This window comes from Kogia breviceps, chromosome 3 (assembly GCF_026419965.1).
Source record: "Kogia breviceps isolate mKogBre1 chromosome 3, mKogBre1 haplotype 1, whole genome shotgun sequence".
In the NCBI taxonomy this organism is placed as follows: Eukaryota; Metazoa; Chordata; class Mammalia; order Artiodactyla; family Physeteridae; genus Kogia; species Kogia breviceps.
The window spans coordinates 173,645,920-173,666,888 of record NC_081312.1 but is presented as its reverse complement, the minus strand read 5'-3'; the positions used below and the strand labels follow the sequence as shown (position 1 = coordinate 173,666,888).

The 20,969-nt window shown below is 38.7% G+C and overlaps 1 protein-coding gene across 4 annotated transcripts in view; it reads right to left on the bottom strand.

The window, feature by feature from the left end:
* Positions 1 to 20,969, bottom strand: part of PLXDC2 (plexin domain containing 2) — a 434,034-nt gene that overhangs the window by 209,114 nt on the left and 203,951 nt on the right. For all 4 annotated transcript variants that reach the window (XM_067030372.1, XM_067030371.1, XM_067030373.1 and 1 more), the window contains one exon: positions 11,117 to 11,263. In XM_067030372.1, coding sequence (XP_066886473.1) covers positions 11,117 to 11,263 — 147 coding nt within the window. The remainder of the gene's footprint in view (positions 1 to 11,116; positions 11,264 to 20,969) is intronic.

Below are 20,969 nucleotides of genomic sequence, written 5' to 3'. Positions count from 1 at the left end.
ATCGCCTTAAGCAGGTGATCAAAGTTAACATCACCAGTAAGGAGACATATTGACTTCACGTACCTCCTGATGTGATGAATGATAAAGGACGAAGTATCATTCCCCTAGTATTCTTGCCCCCAATAGTTGCCTGTGTTTAATCATGAAGAAGCAGTAGACAAACCCCAAATCAGGATCATTGTACAAAATAACTGGCAAAGACTCTTCGAAATGTCAAGTTCATGAAAGATAGAGAAAGATGGAGAACCTGTCATAGGCTGGAGGAGACGAGACTAGATTGGACAAATAAATGCAACATAGGTCCTAGATTGGATTCTGGATAGGAAAAACAATGGTGTGGGGACAATTCACAAAATGTGAATAAGGTCTGTAGATCCATTAAGAGTATCACACCAACATTAATTTCTTGGTATTGATAATTGTACCATGAGTATGTAAGGTGTTAATATTTGGGGAAGCACGGTGAAAGCTATATGGGAACCCTTTCAATAGTTTTTCCAAGTTTATTTATAAGCCTGAAAGTATTCCAAAACAAAACTCTAGAAAGACAAGTAATAAGTTCAAACCACCAGTAGTAGCAGAGCCGGGATTTCCATCCAATATGCTTGACTCCAAAACTCCTGAGTCTTGACCACGATATCATTCTATCTCCCTTCTTGTATACTAGGTGATCCTTTTCCTACCTATCAACAGACTTTCTATAGCTGTGTTTTCTACCTGATATTCTTAACATTGTCAGTGACTCACGTTTTTGTTCTCAGTAGACATAACTTAATTTTTAAAATTTAATAACAATGAAAATAGCTAGAAAGCTCCCAGGTGCCTGAGGCAAAAGCCACACGCACAAAAATCTGAGGAAGGTACAGAGCAGTCTTCTCAGATGAAATGCACCCAATCACAGGGACCAGTGTCATGCTGGGTGGAGCTGCAGAGAGCTGCACACCACTGAGGTCTGATGGCAACACGGTGGGGGTCCCTTCTCACCAGAGAATGGGTATAGCCTGAACTACTCTTTCTTGCACATTTGAGGATCAGATGCTTCCATTTCTTATCCTCCAAGGATAGATCTAAGGGCCTAATTTCTAAACTTACAGAACATTTATTTATTTATTTTTTTACAATTGTCAACGGTAATGGCCTTTCACTGGTTTCTTCACCTATTTAACAAATATATTCACTTATAAAAGTAACATAAACCTAAAGACAGTAGAATGATAGAAATATGAGTATATGTATGTATATGTATGTAGATATAGATATAGATAGAAAAATTTAAATCAGTAAGTTTCCACAACAAGCAACTACTAAAGAGAGAAAATGTACTATGCAGAGGCATTTCCATGTGGTTGACAGAGGTGCAAGCTTCTCGGCCGCATAGCACAGGGAGACCAGCTTGGTGCTGTGTGACCACCTAGAGGGTTGGGAGAGGGAGGGTGGGAGGGAGGGAGACACAAGAGGGAAGAGATATGGGGACACATGTATATGTATCACTGATTCCCTTTGTTGTAAAGCAGAAACTAACACACCATTGTAAAACAGTTATACAACAATAAAGATGTTAAGAAAAAAAAAAAGAAGTGCGAGCTTCTTTTGGTATACCCTAAAGTAAGATCCTGCTTCTAGGCCATAAATGAGCTGAATATATTCCAGAAATAAAATAGCTGCAGTAGGCAGGATGGTTCGAACAGTTTTACCATGTAGGATTTTTACAAAATGCAATTTTAAACAAACTCTCACACTCTGGGAGGAGTGAACAGGACATGGGTCTTTAATCCAGTGACTGAAAACACTGGAAACCTAATTAAAATATCAAAATGTCCATGGAAAGGGACTAATCCAATATGCAAATATACAGGGAAGGGAGTGGCTCCTTTTAGAAATAAAGCCTATCAACTGAATTGATTTTCTGAGTTAGAAATTCTAACTGCTTCGGCACTTTTTTCATAACAGAACTGAGAACTTAATTAACCCTGCATGTTGAATGACACTCTGCGTGGGACTACAGGTAAATTAGAAAACAAAATGTAAACATTTTGCAGTTACCTGATGCTTGTTCATCTGAACTTGAGATTAAGTGAATTACCATCATATCTTTTGACCTCTCCCATTGCACGGTTCCCAGAAACACTTGGCTTACAGTAGCTTGCCTATACTTGCATGTTTTGAGAATCATTCAAATTAATGTGACTATTTATCGTTCAGGCAGAGTGCAGAACATAAGTCTGTTCAAGGGCACAGAAAGTAACACAGGATTTTATAAAGAAGCCCTGGGAGGGCAGGTAGGGGAAGGGGAGAACCAGACGTCACTTCTTAATTTTTCATGCTGCTCTGGGAACAAGGCAGTGATTCTACCAGGCTTCTCAAACCTGAGTGTGCAGCGAAATCACTTAGGGTTCTTGATTAAAACAGATTCTGATTCAGTAGGCCTGTGGGGGAAGGGAGCTAAAACTCTGCATTTCTAACAAGCTCCCAGAGCTACTGAGACTGCCCCAGGAATCCCACTTGCAGTGGTCAAGGCTTTACGTCATATAAATGGTCTTTGAAACTAAAACAGTGCTGTAAGGAAGCTTTGACAAGCGTGAAATGGGTGAAAAGGATAAATAGACTTGATTCCGGATAACATCATCTCACTTCATCTGTTAGCACTCAATGGACCTGAGATTTTCCACTTAAGAAAGTAAAGGATAGAGGTACCTCCTAGCCCAGCACCTTTCAAGCAATGATTTGCAAAACCTCTTTGCAGCCCCAGTTCACCTGAGGGCAATGGCACTGGTTACTTCCTTGACCAGAGATTTGGACAGGGCAGGAAAAGTATTCCTATGAGTTCATCCTTGACAGTTTGAGAATGCCCTCCCTCGCCTCGGTTGATTATAATCTGTCCTCCCTTCTTTCGTGTCACTGGAAAATGACTGTTTTAAAGTTAAAATGCTCACATGACGATGATTAGTATCGATCTTAACAGACATCTATAGAGCTGTAGCAGCCAGGGTTTCAACACTGTACAAATGTTAAATCATTCCATTCTAGTAACAACCTTAGAAAGTAGGTACTACCGTCATTCCCATTTTACAGCTGAAGAAAGTGATTAACAGAGAGTAAATAAAAGACTTCAAATCACCCAGCTTACAGTTGGCAAAAGTGGGGACTCACATCCAGGCAGCCTGTTTCTAAGTCCACATGCTTAAACACCATATTAAGGCGGCCCTCAACTGACGTTGAAACAGCACGTAAAACATTGACCAGCTTAAATTGGGTTTGCTCCCTTAAATCAGGTTGTTGATTAATCAAACCTGGAGTTATTTTACAGAGACAGCAGTGCGCATGTGCACGACAGGAACCCAGGCCTCCGGGCTGATCCCGGAACTTAGACTCTTCAGCCTACGGAACTCAAAGAATAGAAATGCTTCCACTGGTGCCCTTTACGAAGTGAGAAGTCCTTCAATAAGGAAAATCCAGCTCCCAGCAGCACAAGTAACTTGAGACTAGTCAATCAGCTTCCAAGTTTGAAATTCCCCTAACCCCTTAAATTTCGCCCCAAACTTGTCTCTGAGACAGATTTAAGCCCTGCCTGCCTCCCTGCCCAGTCAACCTGCAATAAAGCTGTTTCCTTTCTCAAAGGTGTCACAGTATTGGCTTCTATGCACATCAGGCAGGGAGGCCTTGCTTGGTAACAACGAGTTAAGACTTGGAATTCAGTGCTGGCAGAGCTCCTGGGAAGGGTGATTAAATCATTCAAAACTTGACTACAGGTTGAAATCAAAATTTAGGCCAAGTCCAATTTTAACTCTTCAACCTCCTCTGCTAACATCTCCTCTTTTATTTCTTTTTAACTTTTTAACTTGGAAATAATTTCAAATTAAAGTTACAAGAATCATCCAAAGAGCCCCCTACATCATTTATGCAGATTCACCAGTTTTTAACATTTTTGCCAGTTGGCAATTTTTGGATTTTTCAAAAGCTAAGTAAATTGATGCCTCTGAACACAGCTTCCAAGAGCTGCTCCTTTATCCACCCTACCCACATCTACAGTTTGCTCTGCAGGGATCAGGCCTCAGGTGCCTAAACGCAGCCTATTTATCAGGAGCAAAACTTACTTCGCATTTCTTCTCAGAGAGTGGCTGCATAACAAGAAATTCCTGGCAACTTATCATTAATTGAGAGTGGCTAAGAGTGTTCTACTTCTGGTCCCACTGGAGTGGAACAGAGCACCTTCAGTGAAAAAAGGATGAGACACCTATTTTCTGGGGCTGGAATTCCAGGCACAGCAGAAGTTCTGATGGGAAGGCAATTTATAAACAAACCATGTGAGACCTTGACTATTTTGCCTAGAGGAATCATCCACCACCTAAGTCACAGGCTATAATTTAGTAAGAAGAAACAGACAAAAATAAAGATATTGAAAATAGGTATAAAATATATTTTTAAAAGATACTAAAATACTAGCTTGTTCAGGAAATCTCAATTCCAAAATGGCCCAAGTCTTTCGTCTTCTACAATTTAAGATTTTTCACAAGAATTATACCTACTTGCTTTTAGTTATATTTACTCTTAAGGAACATTATAGTCCATCTATATTTTGCTCATTTTTCTGTGCTACGAAGCATTTTCCTTGCAAAAGAGTCCTGTGAAACCTTTATCATTTAATAACTTCAGGATGAGAATATGTTTTACACTCATGTTATCTAAAATTAACCCTTGCTAAGTCTTCATGGGGTCCTAGAGAGATCTCGGAAAGGATGATTAAAAACAGGTCTGAGAAGAGAATCTAGGATGAAAGACAGGAGTAAATGGATTTATTCATTCCACCTGAGATATGGCTGCCTGGCTTCAGGGTCCCTTTTTAGCAGCCGTTACAATTATAAAAGATTAATGTGAAACCTTCCAAGAGGGTTTCACAGAAACCTTAAGTATTCATCTCACTTGTGACTTTAAAAAGATGAGTAGAGGACTTCCCTGGTGGTGCAGTGGTTAAGAATCCGCCTGCCAATGCAGGGGACACGGGTTCGATATCTGGTCCAGGATGATCCAACATATCGCAGGGCAACTAAGCCCGTGCACCACAACTACTAAAGCCCCTGTGCTTATAGCCTGTGCTCTGCAACACCAGAAGCCACCACAATGAGAAGCCCACGCGTATGGCAACGAAGAAGAGCTGAAAAAAAAAGCCGAGTAGGTATTTATCTATCTAAGATTTTTTTTTTACAGCCATCATTGGTAACAGAGAATGTATGATTACTTCCTATGACTCTAACTTTATATAAAGAATGGTGCCTATCCTCTCCTAAAGACACAATATTGCAGAAATGAGATTAAATTGAACTGAAATATGATGAAGCCAAGTAAGATTTTTTTTTTTTTTTTTTTTTTTTTTTGCGTTATGCGGGCCTCTCACTGTTGTGACCTCTCCCGTTGCGGAGCACAGGCTCCGGACGCGCAGGCTCAGCGGCCATGGCTCACGGGCACAGCTGCTCCGCGGCACGTGGGATCTTCCCGGATCGGGGCCCGAACCCGTGTCCCCTGCATCGGCAGGCGGGCTCTCAACCACTGCGCCACCAAGGAAGCCCCTCAAGTATGATTTTTAAAAATAAGGTATGTTCTTGTTTGGAAAACTAAGGTTTGTAATATGCATAAAAATTGAACACTGTACTTCACAAGGCCACTATCTTCAAGAATTTCCAAAGTCCCTTCCATGTCTCAAATATTAGATGGGAATGTTCAACCTGTGTCATTAATGCCATCGGTGGAAGAGGGACTACATCCTTACTTGTCCACTTTGAGGGAAGTGGACCAGCTTACATGCCTGGCATGCAGAGGAGTTCAGTTACTCTGAGCTCATATTGATTTTATGGAATGGAACAAAAGAAGGCCTTTCTTTTCCATAAAAGGCCCTCAAATAATACTTTCTTCAGGACAGATATTCTCAAGGTTGATAAATGATTTCAGTATGATAATAATAGTAAAATGAATTAATTAAACCAAAATCAAGGTAGGCACATGCAGACACAACTCGTCCCAGTCTGTTATTAAACTAGAGGAAAATCCCATATATGAAGACAAGTGAGGCGAGGTTAAGGAACTGTGTATGTCTCACTTGAAATGAAACAACTCACAAGACAGAATGCAGCAAGTTTATTCAACCAGTCAAAACTAAAAATAAATAAAAGCAACTTATTGTTAGACACTGCGAACAGGACTCAGGCAAAAATATGTGGTCTAGATAATAGCCTAATAGAGGTAGCAAATTAAATTGCCTTTTGAGTTAATCGTTTAGAAAAATAAGCACTTAACCGATTTTCTGATGTGCAGAAAAAATGAAATTGTGCAATATGAGAAAACGGTTGACTAAAGTCACCACAGGCATCCAGATATAGCTCTCCCAACACCAACATTATGGAAATGTAAGAGCAATGGAAATGCTAGTCGAAATGATGTTATTTTCCTTGGGAAAAAGAAAATAGCTCCAGAAAGCCTAATTTTTGTTTAATGAAGTTTTCTGTATATATTTGAGTAGTCTGAGGATGCCCACAGACAACAGTCCAATTTTTAAATTTTAAAACAGTCCACCATCAAAAACTATACCAGTTTCGTCAAAAACCTTACCTGCTCTATGACGGAGACATAGAAGAGCAGCACTTAATTTTGCTAGTGTTTGTTATATAAAGAATCAATCTTCTTACTAACATATAGAAAGATAATTAAAAAAAAATTTTTTTAAAGCCAGAGTATGTTTATGTCTGGCAAAAAGCAGACTGGCAATTTCTTGGCAGAAAATTATATTGAGATATTATATAGATATAAATATATAGTTATATATTTGTCTATAGAAAAAGACTCTTAGAGATTACTTAGGAATTAACTTACTTGGGAGTTACTATTTTTTATTAAGACTCTCAAAAAACAATGCCTCACTACCTCATTGTTATTTTCAGCATCCTTTCATATCTTATTTTTATTCTTTTTCTTTTTAAAAAATGTATTTATTTTGGGCTGCTTTGGGTCTTTGTTGCTATGCGGGCTTTCTCTAGTTGCGGTGAGCAGGGGCTACTCTTCGTTGTGGTGCGTGGGCTTCTCATTGCGGTGGCTTCTCTTGTTGCAGAGCACGGGCTCTCGGAGTGTGGGCTTCAGTAGTTGTGGTGCATGGGCTCAGTAGCTGTGGCGCACGGGCTTAGTTGCTCCACGGCACATGGGATCTTCCCAGACCAGGGCTCGAACCCGTGTCCCTGCGTCGGCAGACGGACCAGGGAAGCCCCATTTTTATTCTTGAAGTAGCACCAGAAGGTTGTCAAGGCAGGCATTTCCCCCTTCGTTCCAGGTTATAAAATTGAGGTCCAAGAGGCCAGAATCTGAGAAAATGAGTTTTGGAGCCAAGGTCTCACAACTTCTAAAATCCCAGACTCCTTCTACTGGGACAGTGGTACTTCTCCAGAAGCTGTGAATCAGAATTTCATAAACTGTTGTTTCAAAAGACAAAATAAGTCTGGACTGGTTCCTAGGTTTGTAGTTAGAAACTTCTAGATCTGCAATCTGATAACTGAGGACTTTGAATAAGGACCAAAAAACCCAAATAAGTACCAGTATTTGAATGTAAGGGGCTTGGCTCTTTGCTTGTCATATGATAGGGCATCATACAAAATTTTCACTTTTCTTTATCTATGAAGACATGTTCCTTCCTTTAATATGTCCAACTGTAAAACTAGGTTTTAACATCTGTTTTTACTGCAAATATGATTTAAGAAATGTTATTTAAACCAAAAAGAACAATGGAGAGATTTAAACAAAAAGGACAACGGGGAGATCTGAAGGAACATGTAATCAAATTACCATATACGTGTGTGTGTATATATACATATAAAATATAAATACTAATCATTTTACTTTATAAAAGGAAAGAGAAATCAGTGTGTTTTGGCATGTGAAAAATGTGAATTAAATGACTTCTAAGTTTTGCTTTGCTCTGACAGTAGATATTATTGTGGATGGGAGAAAAGGGAAAACTCTTACTCTATTTCCACATTCCTCCTTTTCTAGAAAATTAATCGAAGATTCCAAAATACTGTTTGGACCACAGTTACAAATGATGGCGGTGAAGGGGAAAATATTTCTTTAAAAAATTATGTTTCCAGGTCAGACACTCCCATACCTTCCTCTGACCCATTCTGAGGAAGCTGGGAAAGGGGAGGGAAACTATATCTTCTGGAAATCCAATCTTCAGCTTTCTCACTTCCTTTCCTCTTTGCCCAGGGCTGGGTTAGTTAACCGACTGCCCCCTGAGTCTTACCCTAGGCTAGATCTTTCTATTCTCTTTTTTGTCTAATTTGTTGACAGAAAGGATGGGTATGCAAATTACATCAGTTGGTGGTAAGATTTAAGAAACCCCCCTCTTCCCTTCAGGCTTAAAGTTAAATCCTGTTTCCAGCCAAACTACCAGAGAGCTTTGCATCAAGGATTTTGATGATTATGATTTCAGGGAACCTATTCAGTGAAGTGAATCACTGTTTCCCGTTTGCCATTATCCCTTGTGGTTAAGCCTCTCAGTAGTATCACAGGGGGGAGAGTAGCTGTGGCTGCGTCTATGCTGTGTGTGGAGAGAGGCAGGAGGAAGAGGGTATATGTGGGCATTGTTGAGCCTCTGGCCATAACAATACCTTAACACTACCATTCTGTCATCACCTTTAAAACCTGGTTCTACTCCAAGGGTGGCATAATAGAAATGGAGCCAAGAGAACAAGGCAGGATTGGAAAGATGGGGAGGCCAATTGAAGAAATATTAATAAATGGATCACTCTCTACAATTTGGAAATCTTCAAACTAATATTCAACAATCATACTTATGAAAGAATGTACAAAACTTTTATAAAATATTCTAGTAAGTAAATTTATAAGTTCCAAGGTATAAAACTCCTTAAATGAAGGAGTCCAAGCAGCAAGTTTTTCCAAAAATAAGTAACTAAGTAATATTATCAATTCTATTGTTGTAAATGGAAACTGTGTACCTGTGAGCGCTTATGTGTGTGTGTGTGTGTGTGTGTGTGTGTATGTTCTGTTGGTGGTGATAGAGAAAGTGGGTACAGGACCAATTTCTAACGCTAAGAAATACTTGACAGTGGCTTAGATTCTCATGGAAAACCAATGCAGAGTAGCTAAAATAAAGGTTTCTATCAGTGATATATATTTAAAAATCAATGCATGGAGCACCAGATAAGTTACAAGCTCAAGCTCAAGCTCAAGTCTTTCCATTTGTGTTTAAGCCAACCTTTGGTGTTGAAAGCAACAAACAATGTCACTCTCAAAATCACAATTATAAAAAAACGGATCTTCATATCATCATAATATTTCTTGAGACTTTCAGAGAGCTGTTACAAGGCAGCCAAGCAAACCCTATTCCAAAGAGAAAGCAATCTTCTTGGAGGAAAGGCAGGACACATGAACTGCCTCCCCTTTGGGAGAGCACAAGAGAAAGTGTAAGAAGAAATCAGCTAATATTTTAACTGATGAACTTCTTTCTCTGCTTACAGATATCACCCACAGTGGCCGACACCAGAACTGGGCCACTTCATGGAATCTCAATGTGGATACGCAAACGTTCGAACTCTTACAAAGTATATTTTACACTATTAGGGACTGCAATATAGTGGTTAGATTGTCAAATGCAATACATTCCTGAAAAAACATGGTCCTAATCTAATCTTTCTCATTTTCTCTTCTTTTGAAGATCTGTTCTAAGCCAGACAGTGAATCATTTCTGAATCTGTCATCTTCTCTGAGACTGCTTGAATATGGCAAGGAAAAGGGATGATGGAATTCATCAAGGGGAGGTGGCTACTTCGTTTGCTTCTCAGCCTCAATGAATCATCATGGTGAATTATAATTAATTTCCATTTTAACTGTTAGAAGTCCATCTCCTGACATAGGAACATCTACATATATACAATGAAGGCTGTTGGCCAAAATTTTTGATATTTTACATTTATCAAATCAATGCCTCTTTAAATCAGATTGGCCATTACTCTATTAGTTCTATCTTTGTATCATTAATGGCAATAGCCCTTGAAATGTTAAAGTTATTCTGTTTTCTCTTTATGTCATGATAAACTGAGTAAGACATGGCTTCACTGATAATAAGATCACCACTATAATCCATGGCAACAAAACCAAATAACTTTTAAAATGTTAAATCAGGCATCATCTTTGATAAAGTGATTATCAAAGAACATTCTGTGAACCAAGTGTGATAACTTTTACACATGCATTTTGAATGGGGAATAGACTGCCTATGTTAACACCGGAGTCACAGAACTTACTAGCAGGAGACCCTTAGGCTGATTTTTCCAAGATTAAGTTCTTTTATCTTCAATACCTAGGTGGTTATAATATTTAAATCATAGAATTGTTGTGAAGATTGAAAAAGCTAATCCATGAAAGCATTCAACCTGACACATAGAACATGGTATCAGTGACCACGATAAGCTAAGTGAGGCCTGTATTCATATCTCCTGTCATCCCCCCTGTATAGATTCAGAAACCGTGCCTCAGAATAGTTAAATTGTTTGTTTAAGGAACCACCACAGGTAAATGACTTAAGCTCAGACTTAAAATATGTTTGGAGTCTTCTAGATTTCATTATTTTCTTTTATATTAAATTTCTTCACATAAATCCATAATTTGGTCTACATGTGTTATCTGAATTGTGAATGTTTCTGGTTAAATCTTTTTCAGACCAAGGGTAATAAACTCATGTAAAATGGAAGATAGCAAATTAATGTAATTTTAAAAAAAATGTTCTCTAAATGCATGGATTACATGCATGTTCTCTAATTACATGAAAACTGAAAATCATCCAAGATAAATCACAACTTTAAATTGAATATGCAACTCATCATACTTACTGGAGAAATTAATGGTTAATTAAATTAATTAATTAATTGTTAAATTAATGGTGGCTTCTCAAAATAATTCTTTATCATTTTCTATAACATCTTACATGAATTATTCATCTAAACTGCAATTGCAGAACTAATATACTTGAAAAGTGATCACAACAATGTTAATATGTCAATTAAGGCAAAATGTTTTTTACAGAAGAAGAAAAAGAAACTCAAAATGTCAAAGCACTTACTGCAGCTTGTCGATGAGTATTGGACAGTATTCCATGAATCTTCACTTTGTCCTTTTCCATTTGGTCTATGTTCACCCACAAATCCCGGCTGGCAGAATCCGATGGACCATATATCCGAGATATATAGTAATTGTGGTCTGTGTCCTCCTATAATAATAAAGAATAATGCACATCAAGGACACGGACAGTACAGATGGACCTTGAGGGTACTGTGCTAAGTGAAATAAGTCAGATAGAGAAAGATAAGTACCGAGTGATATCCCTTATATGTGGAATCTAAAAAAGCCAAACTCATGGAAACAGATTAGAATGGTGGTGACCAGGGGCTGGAAGGGGGTGAAATGGGGAGATGTTGGTCAAAAGGTACACACTTCCAGTTATAAGACGATTAAGTTCTGGGGATCTAAGGTTAAGGTTATAGATCTTAAATATTCTCACCACAAAAATGAAATGATAATAATGTGACATGATGGAGATGTTAACTGATGCTATTGTGGCTAGCTTTTACAGTATATAAGTGTATCAAGTCAACGTGTTGTACTCCTTAAGCTTACACAATGTTACATATCAATTATATCTCAATAAAGGTAGGAAAAAAAGAGAAGCATTAATTTTTTTCAGTGATTACTCAGTACTAGCTAAATTTGCCTAAAGCATTCTAATTTCTCTTCTAGAAGGTAAAAAAGTATATTTCACTTTTGACTATGGCTTCTTGAAATTTCTCCATTTTATCAGTTTATTTTGCTTTTTCCCTAGAGTTGTGTAAATATTTTTTTTTTACCCTAAAAATGAGAGACAACACAATGTCAGAATTGTGGCAAGCAAAGATAGAGGTAATCATACGTGGTTCTTGTTATAAGCTTTGTGTTGATGCTGACTGCTATTTAAAATAATACCTCTAAGATGAATCTACTTGTAGCATTTTTTTTCTTTTTCAGGTGAATTCAGATTGCAACATTTAATGGATGTTTTTTCACATCAGTTACATTTTTGTAATACCTTTATTGTCCTAGGATCAAAAAATGTTTTTTTCTGACGCCCTTTTTAAGAGAAGCATTTAAATCATTATATATCAAACTTATATAATTTAGAGTTACACAGAGTTTCATTAAAAAGAAGAAAAAAGCCCTCAAAAGAAGAAAAGAACAAAGGTGTTCCTAAAATTCATAAAAGAACAAACAAACAAACAAAAATGATCCTATTGAAATTAGAAGTGTTAGTATTCTTCAAAATAGCCAAATGAGTTAAATAACCTCTAAGGAAAGTGAATTAGATTTAAAAAATATAAAAGTAATAAGCCTCTTTAAAATAAACTGTTATATAGACAAAACTTAAAGGCAAATGAACAATCCGTGTACAATAGTCTTTTCTAAAACAGTAATGTTAGGGCTCTCTCTGATTGCTGCTGCCCAAATAAAAAATGTCACTTTTGGAACTAGTATTTTCTGAAAGCCTGAACTGTAATTACTATCGAGTGACAACAAATTCAAACTCCTCCTTTTAAACTAGGTTTATATTAGGCGCTGCTTTCATTTAATGGTCCTAGAAATTGAGATAATACATCTTTCCCCTATAATTTGGGTTGTTAAATTCTAGTTTAAATTCTAGTTTAAATTCTCATTATTGATATCAACACGGTACCTGTCACAAAACCTTTATTTTTCAGGTTTCTCACTCAATAAAGAGATTTAAAAGGCAATTTTGCTGAGGAACACCCAGAAAAATCACGATTCTTGACTAATTTGAATCACAATTAGGTTTTTCTTGTTGTTTGTTTTATCATGAAACGTAAATGTGCTTATCAGTTTGAGAAGTCACTAAACAGAATGTATTTTAAAATATTCAGGTATATGTAAGATTAATGTTTACTGAAAAGAGGGTCTATGATTTGAATAATAAATTTTTGGATGGAATTTCATCTAATGCATTTATTATTTAAGTGCTAATTAAATAAAATATAATTATTCTTGAAATCCAGTCAAAATAAGAATACTATGTAACTTTTCACAGGTCATCATATATATATTATATATATATATATAAGACTACATGAAGGAAAGGAATATTCTAAGCAATAATGATCCCAAATGTACATCTTGAGAAAAGATGTTGATTAAATGTTAACAGTAAATTTAAAAAAAAATAGGAGATGGCTTAAAGATGGCGGAAGAGTAAGACGCGGAGATCTCCTTCCTCCTCACAGAGACATCAGAAATACATCTACACGTGGAACTTCTCCTATAGAACACCCACCGAACGCTGGCAGAGACCTCAGACCTCCCAAAAGGCAAGAAACTCCCCACGTACCTGGGTAGGGCAAAAGAAAAAAGAATAAACAGAGACAAAGAATAGGGACGGGACCTGCACCAGTGGGAGGGAGCCAAGCCATGAAGGAGGAAAGACTCCCACACACTAGAAGCCCCTTCACGGGTGGAGACTGCGGGTGGCGGAGGGGGGAAGCTCCGGAGCCGCGGAGGAGAGCACAGCAACAGGGTGTGGAGGGCAAAGTGGGGAGATTCCTGCAGAGGATCGGTGCTGACCGGCACTCACCAGCCCGAGAGGCTTGTCTGCTCACCCGCCGGGGCGGGCGGGGCTGGGAACTGAGTCTCGGGCGGATCGCAGGGAAAGGTCTGGAGTTGGCAGAGTGAAAACAGCCTGAAGGTGTTAGTGCGCCACGGCTGGCCGGGAGGGAGTCCGGTTGAAGTCCGGAGCTGCCGAAGAGGCAAGAGACCTTTTCTTCCCTCTTTGCTTCCTGGGCGCGAGGAGAGGGGATTAAGCGCGCCGCTTAAAGGAGCCCCAGAAACGGGCGCCGAGCTGCCGAAGAGACAAGAGACTTTTTCTTGCCTCTTTGCTTCCTCGGGCGCGAGGAGAGGGGATTAAGAGCACCGCGTAGAGGAACTCCAGAAACGGGCGCGAGCCGCGGCTGTCGGCACGGACAGTAGAGACGGGTGTGGGACGCTAAGGTTGCTGCTGCCGCCACCAAGAGGCCTGTGTGCGAGCACAGGTCACTCTCCACACCGCACCTTCCAGGAGCCCGTGCAGCCCGCCACTGCCGGGTTCCCGGGATCCAGGGACAGCTTCCCCGGGAGAACGCGTGGCGCGCCTCAGGCCGGTGCAGCGTCACATTGGCCTCTGCCGTCGCAGGCTCGCCCGGCATCCGTGCCCCTCCCTCCCCCTGGCCTGTGCCAGAGCCCCCGAATCAGCTGCTCCTTTAACCCCGTCCAGTCTGACCGAAAGACAGACAACCTCAGACGACCTACACGCAGAGGTGGGGCCAAGTCCAAAGCTGAACCCCAGGAGCTGTGCAAACAAAGAGGAGAGGGGGAGGTCTCCCCCAGCAGCCCCAGAAACAACGGGTTAAAGCTCCACAATCAACTTGAAGTGCCCTGCATCTGTGGAAAACCTGAATAGACAGTGAAATATCCCAAGTTGAGGAGGTGGACTTTGGGAGCAAGATATATTATTATTTTCCCCTTTTTTCTTTTTGTGAGTGTGTATGTGTGTGCTGCTGTGTGAGATTTTCTCTGTATAGCTTTGCTTGCACCATTTGTCCTAGGGTTAGACCAACCCGTTTTTCTGTTTTTTTTAATAGAAATTTTTCTTCTTAATAATTATTTTTTATTTTAATAACTATATTTTATCCTACTTTATTTTGTCTTCTCCCTTTCTTTCTTCCTTCCTTTCTTCCCTCCTTCCCTCCTTTCTCCCTTCCTTCCTCTCTTCTTTCCTCCCTTCCTTCCTCTCTTCTTTCCTCCCTTCCTTCCTCCCTTCCTCTCTTCCTTCCTCCCTTTCTTCCGCTCCTCCTTCCTTCCTTTCTTGCTTTCTTCCTTCCTTCATTTCTTGCTACCTTTCTTCCTTCCTTCCTCCTTTCCCTCCCTCCCTCCTTCCTTCCTTCTTTCCTTCCTTCCTTTTCTTTCCTTTCTATTTTTTCTCCCTTTTATTTTGAGCCGTGTGGATTAAAGGCTCTTGGCGCCCCAGCCAGGCACCAGGGCTGTGTCCCTGAGGTGGGAGAACCAACCTCAGGACACTGGTCCACAAGAGACCTCCCAGCTCCACGCAATATCAAACGGCGAAAATCTCCCAGAGATCTCCATCTCAACACCAAGACCCAGCTTCACTCAAGGACCAGCAACGAACAGTGCTGGACACCCTATCCCCAACAAAGAGCAAGACAGGTCTACAGCCACATCCATTAGCAGAGAGGCTGCCTAAAATCATAATAAGGCTACCAACATCCGCAAACATACCACCAGACGTGGACCTGCCCACCAGAAAGACAAGATCAGGCCTCATCCACCAGAACAGAGGCACTAGTCCCTCAACCAGGAAACCTACTCAACCCACTGAACCAACCTTAGCCACTGGGGACAGCCACCAAAAACAACGGGAACTACGAACCTGCAGCCTGCAAAAAGGAGACCCCAAACACAGTAAGATAAGCGAAATGAGAAGACAGAAAAACACACAGCAGATGAAGGAGCAAGGTAAAAACACACCAGACCTAACAAATGAAGAGGAAATAGGCAGTCTACCTGAAAGAGAATTCAAAATAATGATAGTAAAGATGATTCAAAATCTTGGAAATAGAATAGACAAATTGTAAGAAACAGTTAACAAGGCCCTAGAAGAAATAAAGAGGAAGTAAGCAATGATGAGCAACACAATAAATGAAATGAAAAATACTCTAGATGGGATCAATAGCAGAATAACTGAGGCAGAAGGACGGATAAGTGACCTGGAAGATAAAATAGTGGAAATAACTACTGCAGAGCAGAATAAGGAAAAAAGAATGAAAAGAACTGAGGATAGTCTCAGAGACCTCTGGGACAACATTAAACACACCAACATTCGAATTATAGGGGTCCCAGAAGAAGAAGAGAAAAAGAAAGGGACTGAGAAAATATTTGAAGAGATTATAGTTGAAAACTTCCCTAATATAGGAAAGGAAATAGTCAATCAAGTCCAGGAAGCACAGAGAGTCCCATACAGGAAAAACCCAAGGATAAACACGCCAACACACATAATAATCAAACTGTCAAAAATTAAATGCAAAGAAAACATATTAAGAGCAGCAAGGGAAAAACAACAAATAACACACAAGGGAATCCCCATAAGGCTAACATCTGATCTTTCAGCAGAAACTCTACAAGCCAGAAGGGAGTGGCAGGACATATTTAAAGTGATGAAGGAAAAAAACCTACAACCAAGATTACTCTACCCAGCAAGGATCTCATTCAGATTTGATGGAGAAATTAAAACCTTTACAGACAAGCAAAAGCTGAGAGAGTTCAGCACCACCAAACCAGCTCTACAACAAATGCTAAAGGAACTTCTCTAGGCAAGAAACACAAGAGAAGGAAAAGACCTACAAGAACAACCCGAAACAATTAAGTAAATGGTAAACATTTACCATTTACCAAGTAAATAGGAACATACATATCGATAATTACCTTAAATGTAAATGGATTAAATGCTCCCACCAAAAGACACAGACTGGCTGAATGGATACAAAAACAAGACCCATATATATGCTGTCTACAAGAGACCCACTTCAAACCTAGGGACACATACAGACTGAAAGTAAGGGGATGGAAAAAGATATTCCATGCAAATGGAAATCAGAAGAAAGCTGGAGTAGCAATTCTCATATCAGACAAAATAGACTTTAAAATAAAGACTATTACAAGAGACAAAGAAGGACACTATATAATGATCAAGGGATAGATCCATGAAAAAGATATAACGATTGTAAATATTTATGCACCCAACATAGGAACACCTCAATACATAGTGCAAATACTAACAGCCTTAAAAGGGGAAATCGACAGTAACACAATCATAGTAGGGGACGTTAACACCCCACTTTCACCAATGGACAGATCATCCAAAATGAAAATAAATAAGGAAACGCATGCTTTAAATGATACATTACACATGATGGACTTAATTGATATTTATAGGACATTCCATCCAAAAACAACAGAATACACATTTTTCTCAAGTGCTCATGGAACATTCTCCAGGATCGATCATATATTGGGTCACAAATCTAGCCTTGGCAAATTTAAGAAAACTAAAATCGTATCAAGTATCTTTTCTGACCACAATGGTATGAGACTAGACATCAATTACAGGAAAAGATCTGTAAAAAATACAAACACATGGAGGCTAAACAATACACTACTTAATAACGAAGTGATCACTGAAGAAATCAAAGAGGAAATCAAAAAATACTTAGAAACAAACGACAATGGAGACACGACGACCCAAAACCTATGGGATACAGCAAAAGCAGTTCTAAGAGGGAAGTTTATAGCAATACAATCATACCTTAAGAAACAGGAAACATCTCAAATAAACAACCCAACTTTGTACTTAAAGCAATTAGAGAAAGAAGAACAAAATCCTCCAAATTTAGCAGAAGGAAAGAAATCATAAATATCAGATCAGAAATAAATGAAAAAGAAGTGAAGGAAACAATAGCAAAGATCAATAAAACTAAAAGCTGGTTCTTTGAGAAGATAAGTAAAATTGATAAACCATTAGCCAGACTCATCAAGAATAAAAGGGAGAAGACTCAAATCAATAGAATTAGAAATGAAAAAGGAGATGTAACAACTGACACTGCAGAAATACAAAAGATTATTAGAGATTACTACAAGCAACTCTATGGCAATAAAATGGACAACCTGGAAGAAATGGACAAATTCTTAGAAATGCACAACCTGCCAAGACTGAACCAGGAAGAAAGAGAAAACATGAACAGACCAATCACAAGCACTGAAATTGAAACTGTGATTTAAAATCTTCCAACAAACAAAAGCCCAGGACCAGATGGCTTCACAGGCGAATTCTATCAAACATTTAGAGAAGAGCTAACACCTATCCTTCTCAAACTCTTCCAAAAGATAGCAGAGGGAGGAACACTCCCAAACTCATTCTATGAGGCCACCATCACCCTGATACCAAAACCAGACAAAGACGTCACAAAGAAAGAAAACTACAGGTCAATATCACTGATGAACATAGATGCAAAAATCCTCAACAAAATGTTAGCAAACAGAATCCAACAGCACATTAAAAGGATCATACACCATGATCAAGTGGGGTTTATTCCAGGAATGCAAGGATTCTTCAATATATGCAAATCAATCAATGTGATACACCATATCAACAAACTGAAGGAGAAAAACCATATGATCATCTCAATAGATGCAGAGAAAGCTTTTGACAAAATTCAACACTCATTTATGATAAAAACCCTGCAGAAAGTAGGCATACAGGGAACTTTCCTCAATATAATAAAGGCCATATATGACAAACCCACAGCCAGTATCGTTCTCAATGGTGAAAAACTGAAACCATTTCCACTAAGATCAGGAACAAGACAAGGTGGCCCACTCTCACCACTCTTATTCAACATAGTTTTGGAAGTTCTAGCCACAGCAATCAGAGAAGAAAAAGAAATAAAAGGAATACAAATTGGAAAAGAAGAAGTAAAGCTGTCAGTGTTTGCAGATGACATGATACTATACATAGAGAATACTAAGGATGCTACCAGAAAATTACTAGAGCTAATCAATGAATTTGGTAAAGTTGCAGGATACAAAATTAATGCACAGAAATCTCTGGCATTCTTATACACTAATGATGAAAAATCTGAGAGGGAAATTAAGAAAACACTCCCATTTACCATTGCAACAAAAAGAATAAAATATCTAGGAATAAACCTACCTAAGGAGACAAAAGACTTTTATGCAGAAAACTATAAGACACTGATGAAAGAAATTAAAGATGATACAAATAGGTGGAGAAATATACCATGTTCTTGGATTGGAAGAATCAACATTGTGAAAATGACTCTACTACCCAAAGCAATCTACAGATTCAATGCTATCCCTATCAAATTACCACTGGAACTAGAACAAAGAACTAGAACAAAGAACTAGAACAAAGAATTTTACAGAACTAGAACAAAGAATTTCACAATTTGTATGGAAACACAAAAGACCCCGAATAGCCAGAACAATCTTGAGAATGAAAAATGGAGCTGGAGGAATCAGGCTCCCTAACTTCAGACTATACTACAAGGCTACAGTAATGAAGACAGTATGGTACTGGCACAAAAACAGAAATATAGATGAATGGAACAGGATAGAAAGCCCAGAGATAAACCCACACACATATGGTCACCTTATCTTTGATAAAGGAGGGAAGGATATACAGTGGAGAAAAGACAGCCTCTTCAATAAGTGGTGCTAGGAAAACTGGACAGCTACATGTAAAAGTATGAAATTAGAACACTCCCTAACACCATACACAAAAATAAACTCAAAATGGGTTAAAGACCTAAATGTAAGGCCAGACACTATCAAACTCTTAGAGGAAAACATAGGCAGAACACTCTATGACATAAATCACAGTAAGATCCTTTTTGACCCATCTCCTAGAGAAATGGAAATAAAAACAAAAATAAACAAATGGGACCTAAAGAAACTTAAAAGCTTTTGCACAGCAAAGGATACCATAAACAAGACCAAAAGACAACCCTCAGAATGGGAGAAAATATTTGCAAATGAAGCAACTGACAAAGGATTAATATCCAAAATTTATAAGCAGCTCATGCAGCTCAATAACAAAAAAACAAACAACCCAATCCAAAAATGGGCTGAAGAACTGAATAGACATTTCTCCAAAGAAGATATACAGATTGCTAACAAACACAGGAAAGAATGCTCAACATCATTAATCATTAGAGAAATGCAAATCAAAACTACAATGAGATATCATCTCACACTGGTCAGATTGGCCATCATCAAAAACTCTAGAAACAATAAATGCTGGAGAGGATGTGGAGAAAAAGGAACCCTCTTGCACTGCTGGTGGGAATGTAAATTGATACAGCCACTACGGAGAATAGTATGGAGGTTCCTTAAAAAACTAAAAATAGAACTACCATACGACCCAGCAATCCCACTACTGGGCATGTACCCTGAGAAAACCATAATTCAAAAAGAGTCATGTACCAAAATGTTCATTGCAGCTCTATTTACGATAGCCAGGACATGGAAGCAACCTAAGTGTCCATCAACAGATGAATGGATAAAGAAGATGTGGCACATATATACAATGGAATATTACTCAGCCATAAAAAGAAATGAAACTAAGTTATTTGTAATGAGGTGGATAGACCTGGAGTCTGTCATATAGAGTGAAGTAAGTCAGAAGGAGAAAAACAAATACCGTATGCTAACACATATATATGGACTCTAAGAAAAAAAAATGTCATGAAGAGATTAGTGGTAGGACGGGAATAAAACACAGACTTACTAGAGCATGGACTTGAGGATATGGGGAGGGGGAAGGGTAAGCTGTAACAAAGTGAGAGTGGCAGGGACATATACACACTACCAAATGTAAATTAGATAGCTAGTGGGAAGCTGCCGCATAGCACAGGGAGTTCACCTCTGTGCTTTGTGACCACCTAGAGGGGTGGGATAGGGAGGGTGGGAGAGAGGGTGACGCAAGAGGGAAGAGATATGGGAACATATGTATATGTATAACTGATTCACTTTGTTGTAAAGGAAAAACTAACACACTATTGTAAAACAGTTATACTCCAATAAAAAAAAATTTTTTTAAATAAAAAAATAAAAATAAAAATCCTATATCTCCAATTAAACTCTAGGTATCATGTACAAATTATAAGTATACCCACGACGAAAGATAAGACAGTTCTGCAGAGAAAAAAGAATAAAGGAGATACAAAAAAAAAAAGGAGTAGGAATAAGATTCTATGAAACTCAAGAGAGCTTCTATCCTAATGATTTTCCAGCCCTCCATTCCAGAACAT